At 37.2% G+C, this 26,926-nt stretch overlaps 1 protein-coding gene across 2 annotated transcripts in view; it reads right to left on the bottom strand.

The window, feature by feature from the left end:
• The window catches only part of LOC111146471 (serine/threonine kinase 3), a 269,794-nt gene that overhangs the window by 169,251 nt on the left and 73,617 nt on the right, over nt 1-26,926 (bottom strand). For both annotated transcript variants that reach the window (XM_022502025.1, XM_022502026.1), the window contains exons 5-6: nt 11,876-12,040; nt 11,204-11,371 (exon numbers count right to left, since the gene is read on the bottom strand). In XM_022502025.1, the coding sequence (XP_022357733.1) occupies nt 11,204-11,371; nt 11,876-12,040 (333 nt within the window). The remainder of the gene's footprint in view (nt 1-11,203; nt 11,372-11,875; nt 12,041-26,926) is intronic.

Genomic DNA, 26,926 nt, shown 5'->3' with positions numbered 1-26,926 from the left:
ATAAAAATAATTTTTAAAATCTTAAAAAAGATGGATTCTCACATAATTCTTTCTAGTATAAGTCTTTCTCCATGATTCCTTCTCTAAGCAATGCTTAATGTAAACATGTCCCCAAAACTACAATTCATGTTCAGGTAATTTGTATGTCAGTAGGAAAACTTCCTCTACAGTTACCGAGCCCTTTGAACCCTTTGTGTTTACAGAGCACTTGGCAACACAACACCAACAGCAAGATTTAAATTTCAATTAACAGTGGGAATCTGTCTTCCTTGGGAGGCCCTCAAGAATGATCCCAGCAGGCCTAACCAAGAAAAGCTGAGATCTGTTTATTCTGTTCTCCTTGCTTGTTCATCTCTTCAAGAATAATAACTGACTGGACAGAAATATGTTGAAAGTGTCACTGTAATAAACCTTAATCCCCAATTTAGGGGCTGGAATGCCTGGTACTCCCACATGGATACAACCATAGGGCAGAAGAACTCGAACTTTCAAATAGAATGAAAAACCATATGTCCTGGAAGTAGGACTGAAATTCTCCAATGATCCAATTTGCCCCACTCCTCCAGATCCTTGGCTATTTCTGAAAAATGTAGGGAACAGACAGGGAGGAAGAAAGGTAATGTGAAAAAAAAGAAAAGCAGGGAAAAGCAAAGCAGAGGTGGGAGGGACTGTGTGAGCAGTGGAGTGCATGTACTGTCAGGGACAGAGAACAGTCAAAGGAAGTAAAGACAACAGTGAGAAAAACAGGAAGATGAGGATGAGTTCAAAGGAGAAAAGCAAGCAATGTATGTAATGACAATAAAACTCTTATAGTTACACGATCCTATATAATTTGTAATATCCATATATGTAAGTGAATAAAGTTATTACAGTATATGGTCTTAAACTCTAAACTGAATATATTTATCTACTTCCCCCTCTCCTCCCACCCCAGAAAGCTAAATAATTCTAACATTAGAATGCTAGTTCCACTAGACCAGAAGTTCCAAGAGAATAAGAAACATGCCTCTGCTGTTTACCACTACATCCTCAAAGTCCAACCAGTAAATGATAAATGTGCACTAAATATCTGTAGAAGGAAAAAGAGGAAAAGAGAACAGAAATAAAAGAATACAGGAAGAAAATCCCGGGGTACTTTTCTTCAAAAAACAAACACCCACACTTAGACAACATTTAGTTTCTCTGACATAATATAAACAATGTAGTATAGCAGATATACTCTCCAGCTGGTCCAAAAATTGAATTCCCTGTCTCCACATTAGAACAAGCACCTCTTATATTTTAACATTAATACCAAATCAAAAATACCTTAATATTAACAATTAAATTTTGTATCACTGCTAAAATGGGTATGTCCCATCATAAAAAATATACGCAATTACAAGGCAGATAAATTTGAAAAGTGTTACTCTCATTATTAAAGGAGTCATTAAAAATTATTTAAAAAAAAAACATATTTTAAAGATTTTATTTATTTATTTGACAGAGAGAGATCACAAGTAGGCAGAGAGGCAGGCAGAGAGAGAGGAAGGGAAGCAGGCTTCCCGATGAGCAGAGAGACCGATGCGGGGCTCGATCCCAGGACCCTGAGATCACGACCTGAGCTGAAGGCAGAGGCTTAACCCACTGAGCCACCCAAGCGCCCCAAAACCAGATATTTTAAATGCTGATTGGCAGCTACTAAATATTTACACAACTTCCTCAGAACATACCTACTGCATAAAGCAAATAATATATAATTAAATATAAATAAATAATCCTCTACTTGTAGACTAGTAAGTCACTGGCATATAAACAGGAAGTGAAAAACATTTTGACTCAAAGACCTCCCAATGGACTAATTATAAAGGGAGAATTACAAAGGGACTTAGAGTATTGGGCTTGGGGTGCCAAGAATGATGGGGGACAGCTGGAACTATAATAAACAGAGGCCGTATAAAATCAAAGGACCAGGAGATCTAAATCAGCAAATAGAAAAAAAGCAGATTAATACTAGAGAAAAGTCAATAAAAATGAGAAAAGAAACTCAACAACAACAAAAAAACCAACCCAATTAATAGACAATTCTTCAAAGACATACCAATGGAGAGATGCTCAACGTCATTGGTTGTTTGGGAAATGCAAATCAAAACTATAATGAGGTAACCGTTCACACCCATCAGGATGACTACTACCAAAAAGACAGAAAATAAGTGTTGGAAAGAATGTGGAGACTCTGGAACCATGTACGTGGCTGGTGGTATGGTACAGCTACTGTGAAAAAACAGTATGGAGGTTCCCCCCAAAACTGTATATAAGCAATATGATCCAGCAATTCCAGTTCTGGGTATACACCCATTAGAATTAAAAGCAGAGTCTCAGGGCACCTCAGTGGCTCAGTCAGTTAAGTGCCCAACTCTTGGTTTTGGCTCAGGTCATGATCTCACGGTCCTGAGATCAAGTCCCACGTCAGGCTCCAAGCTCAGCGTGGAGTCTGCTTATACCTCTCCCTCTGCTCTTCCCCCTGAGCTCTCTCTCTCTCTAGAATAAAGAAATTAAATCTTATTTAAAAAAAAAAAAAGCAGAGTCTTGGAGAAATAAGTGTATATCCATGTTCACAATAGCAATATACATAATAACCAAAATGGGGAAACAACCCAAGTGTCAGTCAATGCATGAGCAGATAAAGTAAGGTATACACGTACAATAGGATATTATTCAGCTTTAAAAAGAAAAGAAATTCTGACATATGGTACAACATGAATGAACCTCTAAAACATTATGCCAAGTGAAAGAAGTCAGACACAAAAGGACAAATATTGTATGATTCCACCTATAGGAGGTTCTTAGAACAGTCAAACTCATAGAGACTAAAAGTGGAATGATGGTGACAAAATGTGGGGAGGAGATAACAAAGAATTATTGTTTAATGGGCACAGTTTCAGTTTGGGATGATAAAAATTTCTGCAGACAGACTGTGATGGTTGCACAACAATGTGAGTGAATGCCACTTAACTGTTTACTTAAAAATGGCTTAAATGACAAATTTTATGTTCTGCACATCTTACCACAATTAAAAAATGATGACATAAAGGCAGAGATATGTCCTAATATTAGTCACTATTAATCTTAAACTGTAGATAATTTATTTTTTTATTTAAATTCAATTAGCCAATATATAGTACATCATTAGTTTCAGATATAGGGCTCTATGATTCATCAGTTGTGTATAATATCTAGTGCTCATCACATCACGTGCCATCAATTTAGAAGGACAAAATGGATTATGGAAGGTATAATGGCTCAAAGGTAGCCTCCCAAAAGTTGTAGCCATGTCCTAATCCCCAGAACTTCTGAATGTGAATTCATTTGAGGAAAAGAAGGGTCTTTGCAGTTGTAATTAAGTCAAGGATCTTGAAAGGAGGATATCACCCTGGATTATCCATGTGGTCCCTAAAACCAAAGACAAGTGTCCTTTTAAGAGAAAGGCAGAGGAAAATTTGAGGAGAAGGTAATGTGAAGATGTAGACCAAGATGGAATAATGCAGCTACAATCCAAGGAATGTCAAGGATTGCCAGAAGCTACCAAAAGCCGGAAGAGGCAGAGAATGGAGTCTCCATTAGAGCTTCAGGAGGGACTGCAATCCTGTCAACACCTTGATTTCAGACTTCTGGCCTCCAAAACTGTGAGAGTATAAATTTCTGTTCCTTAAAGCTACCAAATTTGTGGTAATTTGTTACAACAGCCCTAAGAATCTATTATGGGGGTAAAAAGATAAAAAGTAAGGAAGTGGACCTTATAATCAGAGAAGATGTCATTCAAGCCAAAATTTATCTATGAAAACCAAGAGAAAAAGATGATCTGGGCTTCACCACTAAGCCATAGCAGTCCCTGGCCCCACATGAGGCCCACGAACACGAGAGCTGAGGGCAAAGTGCTGAAGCCACCCGCCCTCCCGCCCCATGCAGGGGAGGGTAGGTGCGAGGTTTGCCTACAGGCTCTTGGCCCAGTGAATGGGGAATTTGGGCCAGCATGTCCATAGGGCAGACCGCAGGGAAGGTAGTACCCTGTAATCTTAGGCTCGTAGACAGAGGCTTTCATCCAGGATGTTCCTACAAGTGAATATTAATTCTGTGAATTAATACCCCCACATCCCCTCATCTACCCCCAGACAAACTAAAGATACTTGTCTATTGTCCTACATGTTAAATGCCTGTGAGGAATCTTCCAAGAGGCACTGCATGCACACACACTAAGACAGGCCAGGTGTCTACCAAGCCATACAGTGTAGGGACAGGGAGCTGGAAGACATGTAACTAATTGACTGTGGTTATCACTCCACTACCACCTCTACTCAAGCCCAGTCTTCCAGGATTTCTCAACCAAATCTTATCATTAACTGGGCAGGAAGGAGGTCACTGATTCAGTTTTAGTTGATAAAAAAATGGATAACTCAATTTTCACTCCTTAGACACGGATATAATGCCTTGTTAGATTAGGAATACATTTGGTTGTGAAAGGAGTAGCACCATATGATTTGAGATAGGGGAAAGCTACTGTGTGTTTTACTTTTTTAATATGCAGTACAAAGAGTGATTTTTTTTTTCTAATGCTCGTGTTTACTTTGCATGTACTGAAGCATTTATTTCACTTATTAAAATGCATTGTTTCCCCCAAAGGAATGGGGGTGAAGAGGAAAACAGCAAGGTTAAGGAAAAAGTTCTTCAGGAAAGGAAGATAACATCACTTTCAAAAACACTCATCAAAAATACCTTTTCCATGTTGAAAATATCTACAGGGTTCTTTTCTTCATAAGTAAGTGATGTGAGGACATAAAAAGACAGACAGACAGAGATTTTTTTTTTAGTTTAAAGGAACTCCTAATTTACTCTTAAACAGAGATTGTCAAGCTGTATAGAACTTGAATTTCCAGGAAATTGCCACTTACATGTCTCCAATCGTCTCAAGTCACATTTGACATAAATCTTCCCAAAATATACAATATATTTCAACATCTTATTTTTAAAAGGCAATAAACATTCATATTATATTGTTCAGAAGTAAAATTCTTAGTCTCATTTTTATTTTCTTTCCTTCAGCTGATGCCAAACAATCCGTCACAGTGCTGGCTGTCTTAAACAGTCCTTATTCTGACTCAAACACTTCTGTTCTTATCCCTTCCACCACACCAGGCAATGTGTAATCAAACACAAAAGCTTGTAAAATAAAAGAAAACAGAACAAAAACTGTTTTCAAAAGAATCAATAGCGGGGACGCCGGGGTGGCTCAGTAGGTAAAGCAATTAAGCAGTTAAGCATCTGCCCTCCACTCAGGTCATGATCCTAAAGTCCTGGGATCAGGTCCCTCACGAGGCTCCTTGCTGAGCAGGGAGCCAGCTTCTCCGTCTGCCTGCCGCTCCCCCTGCTTTTGCTCGTTCTTTCTCTATCTCTCTACCTCTGACAAATAAATAATAAAAATAAAAATCTTTTTAAAATATATAAATAAATAAAAGAATCAGTACGGTCTTAGTGCTAAGAAAGAATGTGTCTGGGTTTGATGGCAGGGACAGGGATAGATACTTAGAAAAATGATACTATTCACTCATTTCCTGATTTTTTTTTTTTTTTTTTGGTAATTTTATTTCCTACAGGGCTGAGAAACAGGCAGATCTCCAAAAAAGTGCGTGGCTAACTGACTTCAAAATTATATTTATTTTATATGTTACATATTATATTTAGTTATATTTAACTGACCAAAATTAATTCAGTACCTTCATATTTAACCATTTAAAATAAATTGGGTTTTGATAAAACTTGTTTCTTTTAACATTTTGAGCAGACTTACTTCAATTTGTCATTATTCCTTAATCTTTTTGTCATTACTCCTTAATCTATTTTAATCTATTAGCTGTATGTAAATTTATAAGCACATTTTCATCCCTCTCCTGTTCACAAAGCTTTACATGTTTTAATGTGTATTTCATGATTGCCTTTTACTAGACAGATAATTATTACTCTCACCACAGCAAAGATATAGTTTGCACACACCACAAGTTTCTCTTAAAAAAAAGAGAGGAAGAGAGAAAGCTATAAAAAACTATAAAATTTTTTACCCCTTGCCATCAAACAAATCGAGTGTTTTTAATAGCTCTTTTTATTAGGAAATTCCTCCTTGAATATCTATATTCCAAATACCTCTTACTCTCTCTGAGGAATGATTAAACAAAGTATCAATCTTTGATAAATGATAAACTAAAACAAATGACTTCAGCCTTAACACTTTCGAAAGACCCATTTTCCATTCACTGCCAAGTTCCAATATAATCACTTTCATTTTCTAATGACACTCAAAGTATATGTCCAACAAAAAGCTTGTCAGTGAAAATCACAATACTAATTTGTAACTATTTAGGCAGGAGCAACCCCATTCTAAATTATCCAAGCCTGATGCATTTCTTCTTGACCCTAATTCTCGCTGGTCTAATCAACGCATAGGTCTGGAGCAGGCCTGGAGCCTGGCCATACAAGAAGTGTATCTGAGAATATGACTAGGAAACTCAGTCTAGGAGTCAGCTTCCTTGTTCTGGGGCTGTTTCTCTTACATACATCTAGAGGGTAGGCATGGCCAGAAGGGCTACAACCTTGTAACACTGGCCAAAGAGAATTTCAGAAGGATTAGCATGTAAAAAGGCAGGCTAGGGAAGCTGGCCCACCACATCTTAACTTAGCCTCCTCTTCCAGATAGCCATCTATATGCAGTAAATTATATAATACCCTTTACTTTAAAAAACTAGCATTCTTGGGACTCCTGGGGGAGGGCTCAGTCATTAAGCATCTGCCTTCGGCTCAGGTCATGATCCCAGGGTCCTGGGATCAAGGCCCACATCGGGCTCTCCGCTCAGCAGGAAGCCTGCTTCTCCCTCTCCCACTGTCCCTGCTGTGTTCCCTCTCTCACTGTGTCTCTCTCTGTGAAATAAATAAATAAAATATTTAAAAAAACAAATAAAACTAGCATTCTTTACTTCCATCTGTTACACTGGTCTTTCCATCATTCCTATCTTCATTCCACTGTAACAACTTTGTAAACTACTGGTTATCTCATAAGGTATACTATTCCCCCCCCAGCCACCAAAAAAATGAGTGGAACATAAAAAATTCTACCATATTGGGGTGCCTTAGTGGCTTAGTCAGTTAAGCGTTCGACTTTGATTTCAGCTCAGGTCATGATCTCAGGGTTATGAGCTCGAGCCCTACACTGGGCTCCACGCTGGGTGTGAAGCCTATTAAGATTCTCTCTCTATTTCTCTCTCTCCCTCTGCCCCTTTCCCCTTGCCAACTCATGCATACACGTGCTCTCTCTCTTAAAAAAAAAAAAAAAAATTGTCCATATTTCTCCCAACAGAAAAATTTAGGTTTGTACTTTAAATTAATAATTAAAATTATGAGATTAAAATGCCTGCAAATTTTTATTTTGCTAGCCACTCCTTCACTTGCATACAGTTGACATATAAACACAAAAGAGATTTCTTTTTTGTCAAGACAAGAAATGGACTAGCACAAGTTCCTAACTCAGTTCTGCCACTTCCAAGTTGTGGAAAACATAATTCTTTAAATATCCATTTTACCCAATCCACTCACTAAAATGGAGATTGAAATATTTATATCACAGAGTGGTTAAAGTAAGAAAATTATTTAAACTTAAAAAGAAAACTTCACTATTTCACTCACTAATCAGAGTTTCACCTACTCCCAGCTCATCCCTGGGATATACCGTCATACCTTCACTACCACTCCATGGGCTCTTTAACCTCACTGAAAACACTGAGATTCTGAAATCACTAGTCTGGGGGAGGGCTCTGTCACCACAATGTTTTTCAAAGCTTTCCAGATAACTGCTATGCAGCAAGAAGGAAGACTGCTGTCCTAGCTCCCTGATCTTCCATTCCTTATAGCCTCTCCTTTCTTTCCAGGCTATATCCCCTTGGTAACTGCCAAACAAGTCTCTCGACAGCATCCTTTCAATGCGTCGTAGCCCTGTCGTTCAGAGACACTCATTCATTTAAACCCAGTCCCAAGATCAAGGCCAGAATAGCGCTCCACTGCCGAGCAGGGCTAAAGCAAGGCTAGAGCAAAGAATCGCCCCTGCCGACAACACAGTCCTCCCTTTAGCTGCATCCTCAACTCCCTTTTTTTCTCTCTTGGACAGCTCTTTCTTTTATCCTCCCATCTAACCGCCCACCAAATGAATCTAAGCCTTGCTGAAGCAGGAAATATAATTAATTTTATTAAAAGTCCACCCTGGAATGCGTATCTTTTTAACGTTCTCTATGATAAAATGAGAAACACACACAAAGCACATGCCCTGCACACAGAAGAGCAAGGATTATCTCAAGGAAAAGCACCTATGTGACTGAACAGCCAGCTGACCAAGCTGCACATCGTTTTTCAAGGAACAGCACTTTCACCTGAAGGAATGACTGGCAGAAAAACTGTAGTTATTCTGACATGGGCATTTGATTGACATTCTCTCAAAAATGAACCAAGTGGGGACGCCTGGGTGGCTCAGTTGGTTAAGTGGCTGCCTTCAGCTCAGGTCATGATCCCAGCGTCCTGGGATCGAGTCCCACATCGGGCTCCTTGCTCAGCAGGGAGCCTACTTCTCCCTCTGCCTGCCTCTCTGTCTGCCTGTGCTCGCTCACTCTCTCTCCCTCTGTCTCTGACAAATAAATAAATAAAATCTTTAAAAAAAAAAAAAAAATGAACCAAGTGACTCTGCCTTTCCAAGGAACACCATCATATTTGTTGCCAATGATAAAATCTGAGCTTTCAAGTGAAAATTGTATAACATGTCACATGACCTCAAGAGTTTCCCAATACTTGCAGTTCATACTCGACTTTGTATAAAGCAGTTCACAAACATGAGAAAGGAAAAATAATGGTAACATAATTTATTTTTTTATAAGTTTTTTAAAAGATTTTATTTATTTATTTGACAGAGAGAGACACAGCGAGAGAGGGAACATAAGCAGGGAGAGGAGAGGGAGAAGCAGGCTTCCGGCTGAGCAGAGAGTCCGACGTGGAGCTCCTTCCCAGGACCGTGAGATTATGACCTGAGCCGAAGGCAGACACTTAACAACTGAACCACACAGGCGCCCCTGATAACATAATTTAAACAGCAACTTAAAACTTTACTGTATTTGGAAATGCAGAAGGCAACACTTGATAAACTGCCCAAAGAATTGCAGGGCTAAGAATTGCCCATACACAAGTTGGGAGGAAAAAAAGAAATTTACTTAAGGGCCCCTGGAATGCTCAGTTGGGTAAGTGTCGACTTTTGATTTTGGCTCAGGTTATGATCTCAGGGTCGAGAAATCAAGCCCCACATTGGGCTCTGCGCTCACCACAGACTCAGCAGACTTAAGCTTCTCTCCATCTCCCTCTGCTGCTTCCCCCTCCTGCTCACTAAATAAATAAGTAAATAAAATCTTTAAAAAACAAATTTACTTAGGTGGTGGCTACCAAGGAAGACTCTATGTAGAAATAATATCTGACCTGAGACTTGAATGAGTAGGATTTAGGCTGGGAAAAAAGAGTGAGATAGAAAGATGCTGCTAGATAGGTAGATAGATGATTGATAGATAAAATTCTAAAGAAAAATACTATCTTCAAGTATATTTTTATTACTTCATATGTGTGAATTTAAACTGTCAAGTGATATTTTAAGATTCTGAAAGTTGGGAACCACATACTACAATTCTTGACTACCTGAGAGACTACCTCAGGGTCAAATTTAATATGTTGATCTATGTGGTTGGAAAAATAAGATCTAACACAAGGAGGAAGCAAAAGAGTAATAATCTAATTCCTGGGTTAAATTCCGGCTCTGGCACTTGGCTAGGATGCCTTGGATAATTCAGTTAACCTCACTAATTCAAATTCAAATACACCTAGTTTGAGGATCACCTTAAAATATTATAACTAAAAATACCAAAGCTAAGTAATAATCAGAGAAGAAATAAGAATTTGTGTTGCTGGTTTTATGTTGACCTTAAGATTTTTCATGTGATTTTGCAAACAAAAAATTCATGCCATTGTTATTTTTCACTTTAGCAAAAAGAATTTATATACGCAAGGAAGATGATACATATTATACTCAATTGTACAACTTGGAATTCTCCTTGAAGTGGCAGGCAGATTTTTAAATATTTTCAGTAGAGTACATCATTACTTGTATTACTGAAATTCAATCCACAACAGCATTATCAGAAAGAATTCCAATTTATTCTTCTTCGGATGTTCCAAAATACTACATTCTCCTTCCTCCCATCTATTTACTTCACACATTTCTCCAGTCACCCTAACACCATCTTCTCTTCTACACACACACACACACACACACACACACACACACACACACACACCCACCCCCTGGCTCGCTCCCTTGCTCTCCTCTCTGCATTCTCTTTTCTTCTTGAGGTGGCTCTAGCCACTAGAGGGCAATAAGTTCACAAAGACAGATGTCCTTATCTATGATGAATTGAGATTCACATACTAAGAAACCTAAAAACTGTATCATCACAAACTCGGGAGAGGCAGTTAGACTTGAATATGTAAGGCACATACTTCAAACTCAAAAATGTCATTCTGGAAAAAGGATTTCGTAGAAGTGTATGATACTGTTCAAAATACAAATTTGATTTTCTCACTAAGCACCAACTAAAGAAATAGAATTAATTTGCCTACTGGTATGTACCAATGTTAGAAGTCAGGCTTTTAAAATATTAGCTTCGGATGAGAGAAGAAAAAAAGGAAAACGAAAACACAGAAAGGTAGAATTTACAAAGTGGGTAGAAAAGCGAGAATTGATGTTTTTCCCAAGGCCTCCACAGCCACACTGAGAAAACGATGGATAAACTGAAGAATACAGTGACTTTACCAATCCTTTCTTCTACTGAAAAGCAAGGGGAAATTTTACAGGTATATTTTGGGGGGAGAAAAACAGTGACTATAAAGAGAAATACAGCCTTCACTTCTTTTCTCATAATTGAGGATGTGGGAGGAAAAAAATTAACATCACTAATCTCTGACAGATAATTTTATTATTTTTTTGCACAGAACCTAAGTTCAAATCAACTTATTTAACTTACTTTATTTATTTATACTGACATTACAAAACTGCAACTTACATAACATCAACATTTTTAGCAAACCATCATTTTCTTACCCTCATGGGATGTATATCAGCATAAGGAGGTTTTCCTTCAGCCATTTCTATAGACGTAATGCCAAGGGACCAGATGTCAGCCACACAGTTATAGCCTATTTCTTGAATTACCTCAGGAGCCATCCAAAACGGAGTTCCTATCACAGTATTGCGTTTTGCCATTGTATCCTGCAAAAACATTTCACTGACATAAATAATACTACAAAAACATTAAGGGACTCTGTTTGCCAACATATTCATTAAACTGTACAGTGAAACCCTCAAATACTACAGATTATATAAAATATTGACTATTTTCCTACAACCCAACTGATGACCTATTTCAGAATTCTGAATTCCGTAAAAAGCAACAGCCCACAAGTAACTTATCTCCACTATCTTCATTAAAGATAGTCATTAAAAATAGTACTGTAACAATAAAAGCTACAGAAATGGATCAAGGTAGCTTTCTTTTTTAAACACTTAAGCATTTCAATAACCATTTTTTCATATTCATTTAATGTCTCTTAAATTGTAAATAAAAATAATAAATAATACGAAATTATGTCTCCTTCTCTCCAAGAACAATGTAGTTATGTATTTCTTCCTATCACCTCCTCCAAAAGGTTATCAACATTCAGTCACAAACCTGGACATAGAGCCCACAAGTGGGTCCAAAATTATTACACTTACTGTTAACTGACCAGCCACTCCGAAATCAGCCAATTTTGCATGTCCTTCTGTATTGAGGAGAATATTTCCAGCTTTTATATCTCTGTGTATTTTTCGCATAAAGTGCAAATATTCTAGTCCTTTCAGAGTAGATTTAAGAATAGTTGCAATTTCATCTTCTGTTAACTGGAAAGAAATAGTTTTAAAACTAGATTGAAAAACCATGCTAGATAAACTCTTACAAAAGAGCTCTGGTAGCAAACATTTCTTTCTAATGACCACTAAACCTCTAGGAAAAGGCTAAAAAGATAACAAACTGAGAACTTTTTTCCTCACAAATATTATGTGTCACTCTTATGACATATTTTACTGATTTAAAAAAAAATTCAGTATTAAACTTCTTTCTTTAAAATTATCAATGTCATTCCTAAAGCACATAACCCATCCCAAGAATCAACACGACCCCCCAAAATCACTATTTCCCACATCTGACGCTGAGGTAACATCACAGCTATCCATCCTGAAAGTAAATTCAGACATTCTTCCCTGAGATTTCACTAATTCTTGATGAAAATGAAATTCAAAAGTTTTACACAAAGGAAAGGAAACAAGGGTGGCTTGCCAAGAGTCTCCTGCATGAAGCGATTATGCCCATACCATTTCTCCTCTTCTGGCCAGGTCATCCTAACCCACCCAAATCCTGGATTGCTGGCCCTGAGAATGAAAACTCAAAAATGAAAATTCCAGAGAAAGACTAGGAAAATGGAAACACAAACAAAGGTTGTCAGGGGAAGGAAAAGGGGGAGGAGGGAGAAAAGCAGCCAAAGTGAGAAGAAGGAAAGGAAACATTCTTAGTAGCTATGGAAATAGAGCGACTATTATCTGTGCCAGCCCTTGTGATAATCATTTTGCATGCATTATCTCATTTATCCTGAAGACAACCCTACAAGTGAGATACTATTATTACCACCATCTGTCAAATGAGAAAGTTACTGCACAGAGGTTTAGTAAATTCCTCTGTTCACAAACAAGATGGAACCAAGATGTGAATTCTGTCTTCTTATAATCTATGCTTTTAACCACTATTCTATACTGCCTCTCTTGACAAACCTTGTTCAAGTGCCATCTAAGAAAGCCTCTATTTTTATTGAAAGCACCCTCTTAGCTTTTAAATATACCCAAGTGATATTAGAAGTTCCTAACAATACATCTACTTTTGCTCTAAGGACCACAAGCAAATATAACCCTAAGATAAGCTGATGGAAGGGCAAAGTTCTTCTGTAAGAGAAGGAGAAAGAAAGAAAGAAAGAAAGAAAGGAAAAGAAAAGAAAAGAAGTAAATAGGTTAGTTCAAATACCCAACAATGGGATAATAGAAAGATACAGTGTAAATTAAAAATAAAAAATATATATATACTACAAAGCTGTAGTAATCAAAATAGTAAAACAATATGGTACTGGTGTAAAAATAGACACATGTATCAATGGAACAGAACACAAAGGTCAGCAATAAACCTAAATGTTTATGGCCAATTAATCTACAACCAAGAACTCAGGAATACACAATGGGAAAGAGACAGTCTTTTCAACAAATGGTGCTAGAAAAACTGGACAGTTACATGCAAAAGAATGAAATTGAACCACTTTCTTACACCATATATAAAAATAAACTCAAAATGGATTAAAGACCTAAATGTGAGACCTGAAACCATAAAATTACTGGAAGAAAACTCAGGCAGTAACTTCTTTGACATCAGCCATAGAAACATTTTCCTAAATATATCTCCTCTGGCAAGGGAAAAAAAGCAAAACTCAACTATTGGGACACATCAAAATAAAAAGGTTTTATACGGAAAAGGAGCCATCAAAAAAACAAAAAGGCAAACTACTGATGGGAAAATATATTTGCAAAAGATACATCCAATAAGGGGTTAATATCCAAACTATATAAAGAACTTATACAACTCAACACACACACACACACACACACACACACACACACACACACACACAAATAATCCAATTAAAAATGGGCAGAGCAGCTCAATAGATATTTTTCCAAAGACATACAGATGGCTAACAGACATATGAAAAGATGTTCAACATCACTCATCATCAGGGAAATGCAAATTAAAACCACAATGAGATTATCACTTTATACCTGTCAGAATGGCTAAATCAAAAACACAAAAAACAACAAGCATTGGTATGATGTGAAGTAAAAGGAACCCTCATATACTGTTGGTGGGAATGCAAACTGGTACAGCCACTGTGAAAAACAGTATGACAGGTCTTCGAAAAAATTAAAAATAGAATTATCATATGATACAGTAATTCCAATCCTGCATATTTACCCAAAGAAAATGAAAACACTAATTCAAAAAGATATATGCACCCCTATGTTTATTGAAGCATCAAGTGTCCATTCATCTACACATTCTCTCTCTCTTGCTCTCTCTCTCTCTCTCTCTCTCTCTCACACACACACACACACACACAAGAATATTGTTCAACCATTAAAAAAAAAAGAATGAAATCTTGTCAACTGCAACAACATGGATGGACTTAAAGGGCATAATGCTAAGTAAAATAAGTCAGAGAAAGACAAATACCATTATGAGTTTACTCATCTCTGGAATTTAAGAAACAAATGAACAAGCAAAGAAAAAAAGAGACAAATGAAACAGACTCTTAAATATAGAGAACAAACTGGTGGTTGTAAGAAGGGAGCTGGGTGGGGATCAGTGAAATAGGTAAAGGGGATTAACAGTACACTTATCTTGATCACTGAGAAATGTAGAGAATTGTTGAATCATTATATTGCATACCTGAAACTAATATACACTATGTTAATTACACTTGAATAATTATTCATATATACTTAAACAGACGCACATATATAAAGACTATGAAGGGGCATGTGGGTGGCACAGGTGAGTGTTCAACTCTTGGTTTCGACTCAGGTTGTGATCTCATGATTGTGAGATCAAGCCCAGTGTTAGGCTCTGTACTTAGCGTGTAGTCTCCTTAAGACTCACTCTCCCTCTTCCTCTGCCCCTCCCACCCCCGACATGCGTCTCTGTCTCTAAAATAAATAAATAAATCTTTTTTAAAAAAGAAACAAACAAAAAACTGCTTTAAGACTGTAGAATGTGAAAGTGATTACTGGAAGACGTTTGTTTCAACTGCCACCAATGCCACAGTGGCTCAAGTCTCATTAAGAAACAACATTGGGATGGGGCGCCTGGGTGGCTCAGTTGGTTAAGCCTCTGCCTTCGGCTCGGGTCATGATCTCAGGGTCCTGGGATCAAGCCCCACATCGGGCCCTCTGATCAGCGGGGAGCCTGCTTCCTCCCCCTTCTCTCCGCCTGCCTCTCTGCCTGCTTGTGATTTCTGTCTGTCAAATAAATAAATAAAATCTTTAAAAAAAAAAAAAAAAGAAAAGAAAAAAGAAACAACATTGGGGAGGGGTGCCTGGATGGCTCAGTGGGTTAAAGCCTCTGTCTTCAGGGCGCCTGGGTGGCTCAGTGGGTTAAGCCGCTGCCTTCGGCTCAGGTCATGGTCCCAGGGTCCTGGGATCGAGTCCCGCATTGGGCTCTCTGCTCAGCAGGGAGCCTGCTTCCCTCTCTCTCTCTCTCTCTGCCTGCCTGTCTACTTGCGATCTCTCTCTGTCAAATAAATAAATAAAATCTTAAAAAAAAAAAAAAAAGCCTCTTTCTTCAGCTCAGGTCATGGTCTCAGGGTCCTGGGATCGAGCCCTGCATCGGGCTCTCTGCTCAGCGGGGAGCCTGCTTCCTCCTCTCTCTCTGCCTGCCTCTCCACCTACTTGTGATCTCTCTCTGTCAAATGAATGAATAAAATCTTAAAAAAAAAAAATGGGAAAGAAAGAAACAACATTGGGACAACTGCACATTCACATGCCAAAAAATGAAGGTGAATCCCTACCTCACACCATCATGCTCCCTCTCCCTCTGTCTCTCTCTCAAATATGTAAGTAAACCCCCCCAAAAATGATGAATGGATAAATAATATATGGTATAAACATACAGCGGAATACTATTCAGCCATAAAAAAGAATAAAGCACCAACACATGCTACAATGTGGATGGACTTCGAAAACATAAGTAAAAGAAGCCAGAACAAAAGCACACATTTATATGAAATATTCACAATAGATAAATCCTTAGAGAAAGAAAGCAGACTGGTGGTTGCCAGGGCTGAAGCAGGATGGGGAAAACAAGGTACAACTAACTGCTTAATTGGTTTGGGGTGATGAAAATATTTTGAAATTAGACAGAGGTGGTGATTATATATGGTGAATACACTTGGACCACTGAATTGTTCACTTTAAAATGGCTAATTTTATGTTGTGTGAATTTCATCTCCATTAAAAAAAAAAAAACCCTAACCATATTAAAATTCCTAAACAAATTGGAAGACGGTTTATATTTACATGTAACCTTAATATATTTTGTCATAAATGTATTGTACATGTTTATTTTTACTTGAATAATGTGCTGGCTTTGGATAAGTCTGCTTTCTTTATAAAAGAAAGAAGGAGAAGGGGAGGTGGAGGGGAGGGGAGGGGAAAGAAGGAACTTAAAAAGGAAGAAAGAAGGAGGAAGGGAAAAAAGAAACAAACTAACAACCCGGACCTCCTTCCCCTAACCTCTGAGGTGCCAATTTCCCTTAATCCTTTCCAAATTAAAAGACCCTAAGACTAAACCATTTCTTAATCCTACACTCCGCAGTGGTAATGTAAGGATCTGACTTACCTGATAAATCCACTCTAGTACAAGATCCCTGATCCAGAATGCCTTTTATTCATTCAATAAATATTTATCAAGCATCAACTACATGGCAGGAATTACACCAGTTGCTGGGGATACAACAGTGAATAAAACGAGAAGTGTACTTTCCCTCATGGAGCGTATATTCTACAAAGAAGGGACAACTTGATGATAATGTAATAGAAAATAGGGCAAGGCAAGAAAACAGTAATGACTGCTATCAGGACAATAAAACAGAAAGCTACTGACCAAGAATGAAAAGCCATCAAAGAAGGACTGACAGCCATTTTTTGCTGGAGTCTTAAATGACACGAGAGAGCTAACCATGTAATTGGCTATCTGGGAACATGACATTCTACACAATGGAAACGAGATTTAAAAAAAAAAAAAAACATGATTCAGAAAAAAGCCTCTCATATTTGAGTTCAAGAAAGAAAGCTCAAGTATAGTGAGTCAGGAAAACACTAGCTCCAGATGAGATCTGGGAGATACATGGGAGCGGGATCACACAAGGCTTCACACCATGGGTAAGGAGCCTGGATTATCTGAAAATTCTAGTCCTATGAGGAACTTGTTCTCTGCCTTAGACCAGATGGTCTGACTTAATGGTCCATAGGAAGAAGACACTATGTTCTAAAGTTGCACTCCCCAATACAGTAGCTCCCGAGCATGTGAAACAGAGCTAGCCCAAAATGAGTTATGTTATAAATCCAAAATATACACTGAAGTTCAAAGCTTAGTACTAAGAAGAGAAGATAAAGTACCTCATTAATAATTTTTGAACTGATTATACTTTTAAATGATATTTATATATTAATATTATTATAAAATGTATTAATGTTTAACATAAGTCATTATTATTAGATATATTATTTAATAGAATATTGGTGCTATATACTAATATATTATATATATATATATATTTAAAGATTTTACTTATTTATATGACAGAGGGAGAGAGATCACAAGTAAGCAGAGAGGCAGGTGGAGGGGGGAGGGGAAGCAGACTCCCTGCTGAGCAGAGAGCAGAGAGCCCTGATGTAGGGCTGGATCCCAGGACCCTGAGATCATGACCTGAGCTGAAGGCAGAGGCTTATTAACCCACTGAGGTGAAAAGTTAATTTCACCTATCACTTTTCTTTTTTTAATGCAGCTACCAGGAAATTTTAAATTACATTTGTGGCTCATTTCATGTTTCTGTCGGACAGCATCGCACTGAGAAAGGGTCCACAAGGGCAGGGACCTTTGTTCTGTTCACTGATTACCCACAATGCTTGGAACTCTGCCTGGCTACAGGTAGCACTTCATAAATAATAAGTGAATAGATACAGCAGTTACGAAAAGAGAAGCGATACCACCTAAATTAGCGGTTTACAGACAAGGTGGGAGAGTGGGAGACAGGAGTGCTGTTAAGGGCCACCGCAATGCACCACTGCAGAAGGTGTGCAAGGTGGTGGTGTTGTCCTGAGCCCCGGGTTTTTTCCCTCCCCCCACTCCTGGTATAAAAATTAAAGAACATGGGGGTGCAACAAAAGCAACACCAGTCTATAAAACTGTGTCATGTTTAATTACTTCAATACCGACCTTTTCAGTTACCTAGACTTCAATTTTCATCCTCTTAACATTCCATTATTTCCAACCAACAAGTCATTAATCCTTCATTTACTCTTTCATTTGTTACCTCTGCATCTGTGCCCTGTATTACAGAGCTATACTAGAGAAAGTTCAGGATTAAATAGACTTGGTATACTTCAAAGTCTCAAGATCTGACTTAGTGCTGTAAAAAATTTGCCACTAGACAAATCCACAGCAAGACTAAAGATTTGCCAAAGATATTACAGTGATTCATGAACTGTCTAGCTTTCCTAGATGATTTCAAAGGTTCATTCAAATTCTATGATTCTACATTTACAAAAGATCTTCCTAACAGTTGTAACAGAAATAAATTCACACTAATTTGGACATCCATTTTTTTTATTCTTTTGACAAATATCTACGTCACTGACTCTCTCAATACAGATTCTGTTAAAGGTGCTACATGTTGGGGCGCCTGGGTGGCTCAGTGGGTTAAGCCTCTGCCCTTGGCTCAAGTCATGATCTCAGGGTCCTGGGATTGAGCCCCGCATCGGAGCCTGCTTCCTCCTCTCTGTCTGCCTCTCTGCCTACTTGTGATCTGTCTGTCAAATAAATAAATGAAATCTTAAAAAAAAAAAAAAAAAAAGTGCTACATGTTGACGGTGAGGATACAGACAGTCCTTATGAAGCTTTTAAGAATATCAAGGGCAAGGCCTGTATTTGGCCTCGAATGATTAAAAGTGGAGAGGGAACACCTGAAGCAAATGTGTAAAGTTTAAAAGTCCCTCTTTCATTATGCTTTTCTCTCTTTGTAATTAACTCTTCCCCTCACTTCAGGGGTCACCTCATATCTTGCCCTAATAAAAAAATGACACAATATCCAATCATTCATACTAGTACACGGATACATCTTAAAATTATCTGTGATACAGTACTATTTTAACACTCCATTTGAATACTAAAGCTCGAACAAGGTATCTACACATTAAGCCTTTTAACTCAATTATGAAATGAAAGGTTTCTATCCCTCAATAAATTCATTTAAACAACAATAAACAGTAACATTTTCTAGAACAGAGATATAGTGCTATCTTAAATTTTTATACTACTTCATAGTTATAAGGAGTATTTTATGAGTCTCACAACAACTCAGTGAAGTAAACTGAAACACATCATCCCTTTTTTAGATGAGGAAACAAATTCAAAGAAATAAAGTGGTCTGTCAAATATCATACAAATATTAACTGGCAAAGCCCACGTCTTCCAGCTTACACAAACATGCATATATGAACTGGTCTCAATATAAGAAAACACAGAGTTGCAAGGCTTGCTCCAAGGATGATATTCAAAATATCTGACAATTAGTAAAGGCAATGTCTAATCAAAAGAGTCGCCAGCCATAATACCAGTGGTTAAATTAAGAACAGTTATCAGACATAAACAAGCAGTAAAGCTGAGTATTAGGGCAGAATGCCTGCCTCATCCCAGCATTCAAATGCAGATTATTTTAAATGGTGTACCAGTCAAACAAAACAAGTATATTGTTGTTAAATTCTGCAAATAAGCACTCTCACTTGGCTTGAAAAGTAATCTTAACTGAGGACACCGTAAGTGACTTCATGAGTATTTTATTGAAAATATATGCTTAGGGGCACCTGGGTGGCTCAGTTGTTAAGCATCTGCCTTAGGTTCAGGTCATGATCCCAGGGTCCTGGGACTGAACCCCAAATCTGGGCCCCCTGCTCAGCGGGGATCCTACTTCTCCCTCTTACCCCTCTCCCTGCCTCTGTTCCCTCTCTCACTGTGTCTCTCTGTCAAATAAATAAATAAAATCTTTTTTTAAAAAAGAAAATATGTGCTTAATACCATTAAAACAAACCTACAGATCAACAATTTAAACATTTTTAAATGACATAAATAAAAATAGAAGAAAATCAAAGTATCAAATCAGTAGGCAGAAAAGAATAGTTTCTCATCAAAAAAAGGAAACAAAAAAACTATGTGAATTTGCTAGCTTTGTCTACATAAAAACTATAAGCAGGACCCCTGGTCTGCTCAGTAGGTTAAGCATCTGTCTGCCTTCAGTGCAGGTCATGATCCCAGGTCCAGGGATAGAGTCCCATACTGGGCTCCTTGCTCAGCAGGGAGCCTGCTTCTCCCTCTGCCCCTCCCCCTGCTTGTGCTCTCTCTCTCTCTCTCTCTCTCTCAAATAAATAAATAAATAAAATCTTTAAAAAAAATTATAAGCTTAGAAAACAGAAAAATACAGAAAATGTAGTAAGATATTTAGTGTATAGATTTAGAACATAAAGAGCTCACATAAATCCTTCCTTCAGAAAAACAATAAAACCTAACAAATAGGCAAAGAAATAAATATACAATTCACAAATATACAAAAACTTAAAAAAAGCTGTTAACATACACAGAAAATATTAAACTTCAGTAATTATCAAAGAAAAGCAAATTAAAACAATGAAGTATCAATTATAAAATTATCCCATATGGATCACAATGTTGCTGAGGATAAGAGCACATGTGTGGCAGATAGGAAGAATATAAAGCATGCGTGAAAGTGATCTAAGAATGTACAAGTATTTTCCAAAAAGCCCTAGATAACATTCAGGCACTGAAAAACACTTTATTGAGCACCTGCTCTACATTGAATTTAAAAAATCTTTAACCTACCCTTATTTGGCTCCAATATAGCATGAAAGACAGACTTAAAAACTCACAAACTATTATAAAAAAACACTTTTCAAAGTGAAATGGGATCACAGTGGAGAGCAATTAACTAGGGAAGAAAGTGGAATTGGCATTAAAATTAGACTCTGAATTAAAAAAGTAGTTCACAATCAAGAAAAAGAATAGATTTCAAAAGAATAATTCAAAAAATTAACTGGAGAATAGTATAATAGTTATGAAATGGCACCCAGAAATCAAGTAAGGCCTATTTTTTTTGCTTCTATTAAGATGAGAAAAATGGTTTAAAAAAAAAAAAAGTAAAGGGCCAAATTTCAGCCTTCTAAGTACAAAAATACAGGTAAATCTTAGAAATTTGAAGGAATAAATGACTGCCTGGCCTCTTTTAAATAAATGTCAATGGTATCAAATGAACTCTGGATAAAAGCAGTATCTATATCAACATTTTACAAGCATTTTGTGGCACTAATAAAGAAGAATGAGATAGGAACTTGTGTTTATTTAATGGACACTATACAACAGATCTTGAACAAAATGTTTATTTCATGTCCTTTAAAAACACTATTTTGTTATAAAGTAGGGAAAGAAGGCAGGAAGTCAGATAGTTGATAGTCATTTTCTTAAATAGCATTTTGTTCTCAAACAACCTTTAAGTAGGGGCACCTGGTGGCTCAGTGGGTTAAGCCTCTGTCTTTGGCTCAGGTCATGATCTCAGGGTCCTGGGATCGAGTCCCGCATCCGGCTCTCTGCTCAGCAGGGAGCCTGGTTCTCCCTTTCTCTCTCTGCCTGCCTCTCTGCCTACTTGTGATCTCTCTCTCTCTGTGTCAAATAAATAAAATCTTAAAAAAAAAAAAAACAACCTTTAAGTATAAGAAACTTCATTTATATATAAACATAGCCAGTTACCAAAGTGACTAGAATTCTATTTGGCAACAGAGGAAACTATATAAAATTTAAAGTAATATCATTTTCATTTCTATAATTAAGACTTTTCATCAGTTCAGAGAGACCACATCCATCTACTTCAAAATGGTCAGTTTTATTTTAAAAACACTTAAAACACACACACACACACACACACACACACACACACCCCCATACAGGAAAGAGGATCTTACTTTATACTGAAGGAGGTAACTATGTTAAGATTTCAGTTCTAAGATGGAAAACTCTTAGATCCTTTCTCAAACCACAGCTGACACTTCATTTAGTGGTATCGGTCAAAATCCTTTCCAATGAAAAATTTTATCAAGGGAGTCTGTCATCTGTGGATTTAATTAGGTTATCTTTAATACAAGTTTAATTTTATCTCTATCACTAAGTAAATGGGGCAATGTCATTTTAAAATCATTTGAATCACATTTTAAAGTCTATTTAAAAAAATAAATAAAGGAAGGTGGGAGAGATATCATAAACCATGAATGAAATACTCAGTAATAAGGGATGGAAATAAGACTTTTATAGCTGAGCTAATACATTAAAAGACGGAAGTCTACATCTGGTTTCAATACTCATATGAATTCACTGGCAAATTTAAAAAGAATCTCATTGTACAAAAACAAAAAGATGGTTTTGATAGGCTTTAGTCCTCTGGTTACTTTTGTTTCTGAAGTCATATGATTAGTATAATAATATGATACATTTAATATGTCACTGCATATATGGTTTTGATAAAAATGCACCCACCAAATTGTCTCAAGGGCACATGCACAAGCTGTTTTAAAATATACATACTGCCTTAATGTTTTTATGTCAGTAAAAACAAATTTAAGTGAGCTTTTGTACGTTCATACAAAATGAAGAATTTTAATTTTCTAAAAATGAATCTTGACAATCTTACCTATACCCTACCTTTTTGACATAATTATATAAAATAATGCATTAATTCTCTATTTAGTTCCTATGATCTATTTAGAAAATGATAAAGAATGAGACATAGTTCTCCCTTTCAAGGACTATAGGGACAGCTAACTATATTTGATTATAAAATTTTAAGTTTCAACTTTCACAGTGACTTTTCATAAAGTCTTGAACACCATTTGATGAAAACTCACCAGTCTTTTAAGAGTCTTTTAAGTCCTGGATCAAATCTCACCTCTTTCAAGAAACCACCCTATGCTCCCCAAGTCAGGGTTTGCCTACCCAATGATGATAGTGATAATATTGACAATAGCTTACATTTACTGAGATTTAACTATGCCGGCCATATTACAGCCATAATTTCACTTAATAACCAAACACAACTGTGGGAGGAAGTACTAACAAGAATTTACTGAGGGCCTGTTATACTGCTCTTGCCTTCATGGTGCTCAAAATTTAGTAGAAAGGGAAGGGCACAGGAACAAGAAATTACAACATTAGGTAATGCCGGTAGCAACAGGCTTACCTATAGGGGCACTCCAAGACAGCACTTCCTAAAGTTGATTATGCATCACAACCAGTACTCTTAAAATAAAATCCAAACCATATCATTTAACCCTCAAGTCCTTGAACGATACAGTTCCTACCAGCCTTGCCAATCTCACCACACAATCTCCCTACTCCAAGAAGCCTCCACAGAGGAGGTAACTTTTGAGCTGACTCTTGAAGAACGAACAAAGTTTGTCAGGTGACCAAAGAGGGAAGGAAATACTAGCTATGTGTAAAGGCAACGGGCATAAAAATATATGAAGTCCAGTACTAGGGAATGGTTCCTTTGTGTCTGAAGTAACGTGTACGGAAAAATAGGGCAAGCTGCAAACATAGGTTAGGGCCAAACTCTGCTTGAATACTCACAGATTTTTACGTGGAAAGATGATCTGAACATATCTGAACTTTCAGAAAGAAAACTCTGATGGCAGATGCTCAGTCTACTAGTGTGGAAAGCTAGTGTGGGGGGAGATAAGTAATAAAATCACTTGTAATAGTCATAGAACAGGAGCAGCAGCCATAGCAGCTAACAAGTATGCAAACTTGCTTACCACTCCAATGGTGATCTGTGGTAAAATTAATAATGAACATAAAGCAAAATGAGACAAAAGTAGGGAAGATGAAGAAGAGTCAGAGCATGGAGAGAAGCAGGAAGGCACTGAAAACAAAATCCATACTTCTTTCATAATCCAAGCTGAAATTGCCTCAGCACTAAAAAATCGTGTATGACTTAAGTAGCAGCCTCTCAATCAGGAAAAAAAAAAAAAAATTGTTACTAAAAATGAATTTGCCCTCTAACCCAGTAATGCCATTTCTCAGAATATTTCCAAAGGACATAATAACATAAGTTTGCCAATAAACCAATACAAAAGTTCCTGCAGCTTTTATTACAGTAACAAAAACTGAAAAGCTGGGACTCATTTTATCCAAAGTACTGAGAAAAAATGTATTTTGTTACATACTCATGGACCTATATGTACAGTATAGGAAGATCTCTAACTAAGATATATCAGAAGTTAAGGGAAAAAAAAAAGACATGGTATAGAACACATATATACAGTAAGAATCTAAATTATCTAAAATTGTTAAATTTAGGGGTGCCTGGGTGGCTCAGTCAGTTAATCACCTGCCTTCGGCTCAGGTCATGATCCCAGGGACCCTGCTCAGTGGGGAATCTGCTTCTCCCTCTTCCTCTGTCCCTCCCGTTCCTGCGCACACTCTCTTTCTCTTTCTCTCTCTCACTCTCCCTCTCACATGCACACACTCCCTCTCACAAATAAATAAATAAAATCTTGAAATAAAATATAATTGTTAAAATTAGAGATCTGCCACCTAAGGAGCTAAATTCCCATTTTCTGTAAAATTAACTTACAAACATCTCTTGATTTCCTAAGATTAACCAATACTTTACTGGATAAGACACAAAAATCTTCTCGTATATTTTTCTAATGCTAGAGAATATTCACTATTTCAACAAATATCTTAAATCATTAATTAAAAATTATATACCATTTTTAAAGTTTTTGCCTTGGTAGTAGTAAAATGGCAATTTAAGTTTGTGCAGAATTTTCCAGGTTACAAAATGCTCTGACACTCATCCTCTTTGTTCCTCCCAAGAAAGCACTGAGGTAGGTAAACCAAGTAATATGATATTAGGTCCATTTTAGGCATAGGCATCTTAAGTTTAGAGTAGTTACACAATGTACCCATGGTCACAGAGCTACTAAGTAACAATGCAGGAATCAGTGCTGGATCTTCTGTTTCCCTGTCCAAGAGTTCTTCCACTAAACCTTATCACTTCAAATAATTATTGTCACCGTGTGCTCAAGGTCAGACTTAAGCCAGGGAGGGAGGGCTTAAGGTCCATCTGGCAGTAACAGGCAGTCCACCAGGCAAGGAATGTACCATATAAAAATCAAGTGTATGAAGGTGGGCCTGACTGATGAAAAGGAAATAGAACTGGGAGAAATGCCAAGAAGAACAGCAACTAAGGTGAAGACTGGCTGGTTTACCAGTAAGGGCAGCCAAGGAAATACCTTTGTAAAGTTAATTTACTTAGTTAAGGTGGAAGAGAAAGTCTATTGGAGGAACTATATTGTAATGTGAAAAAATCATAAATAAAAGTGTTTATAATCCAATCAAAAGATTTAGGAAAGATGTAATGGAGCGTAATGTGTATGATGTATTTAATCAGAGATTAAGACTTGGCACATAATTGCTATGAAAAATTTGAAAGGTCTAATCCTATAGTGCATGGTCATGTTAATGCTGTGGCTTGGAACTTTAAGAGGCATGTGTGACATACTTAGAACTCAGTTTCACTCTGTGGAATACACCAAATAAGGATGAAGAATTACTTTCCATACCAAAGGACCCATTGTCCTAAGATTCTAGTAGAGCTCTGAACAGTAGTACTGCTGAGGCTGAGAAAATTCTTCTCAAGAAAAGATGTCCTGGATACCAGAACTAATATCAGGGTCAGGCCACCTGGTCTAATAAGGAAACATGGGTCTTTATCCTGATGAACAGACTTTCCAGGAGAAGTCTTACGGCAAACATTCACTGCTGACACCGCAGAAACAGGTTCCCAGAGCTATCAGCTTTTCCATCCCTTACTGTGACAGAAGCAGAAAGGCTGAAGATCCACCAGTTTCCACTCCCAATGTCAATAAATACCTCTCCTAACACTTTTGGAGTTATTTAGAGGTGGGTTTTCTTAAATTGTGCTTTATTCCTGATATATTTTGTTCTGTTTCTAGTTTTAGTAAATATATAGAATTATCTGTTATATTTTGCCAATCTAACACCCATTCATTCTTCTCCTGCTAACATATTCTGATTCCCTTTAGGAAATCACTACCTCCCTGTTCTCAGAATATGTGTTTCTAGTGGTCAGCTTTATCCTAGCTCCAGGTCAGACACAGACCAAGATCTAATCCAATTATCACATCACATCACATTTATTGGCCACAATGATATGCTCAGGGAAAGGCACCTCACCCATTCAGACAGTGAGGCACGAGACTGGTTGCTGGATTTTGACTAGAAAGTATAAAAAACCCAGTAGCTGCTGGCAGCCATCTTGCAACTATGAGGCAAAAAATCTATGTGAGACTAGAATCAATACAGAAGAATCAAAATAAAAAGATGAATTCAAGTAATTCCATTCATCCTAAATCAGCCATGCATGAAACTAGCTCTGCAAAGATTTTTAGTTATATGGACAAATAAATTCCCATTTTGGCTTAAGCCAGTTTAGGCTGGGTCTTCTGTAACTTACAACCAAGAGTTAAAACTGACAGGGTAAACTTGAAGTTGATACCAAAAAGTGGAGATGTTCCTAGAAAAAAGGTTTGTATAAAGAACAAACCACTGACCCACTCTAAAAATATTAAAGGTTATTCTAGATATTTAACTGCATGAGATCTCTGAAGCTGATTTCTATATTCTGCCCCCAAACAAAAGGAATACACTATTGGGAGCAGGGAAAGTAATATAAGCATTTTTTTTTTTTTTTAAGGAGCATGCGGAGATTTTCAAGTCTTTTTTGCCTTCATTTCCTAGTACCACTTCCCTCAGCTAATAAATGCTTACTCCAA

This window comes from Enhydra lutris, unplaced genomic scaffold (assembly GCF_002288905.1).
Source record: "Enhydra lutris kenyoni isolate GAN:26980312 unplaced genomic scaffold, ASM228890v2 scaffoldscaffold14, whole genome shotgun sequence".
Lineage (NCBI taxonomy): Eukaryota > Metazoa > Chordata > Mammalia > Carnivora > Mustelidae > Enhydra > Enhydra lutris.
The sequence above is the reverse complement of the archived record's forward strand: the minus strand, read 5'-3'. Positions and strand labels throughout refer to the sequence as shown.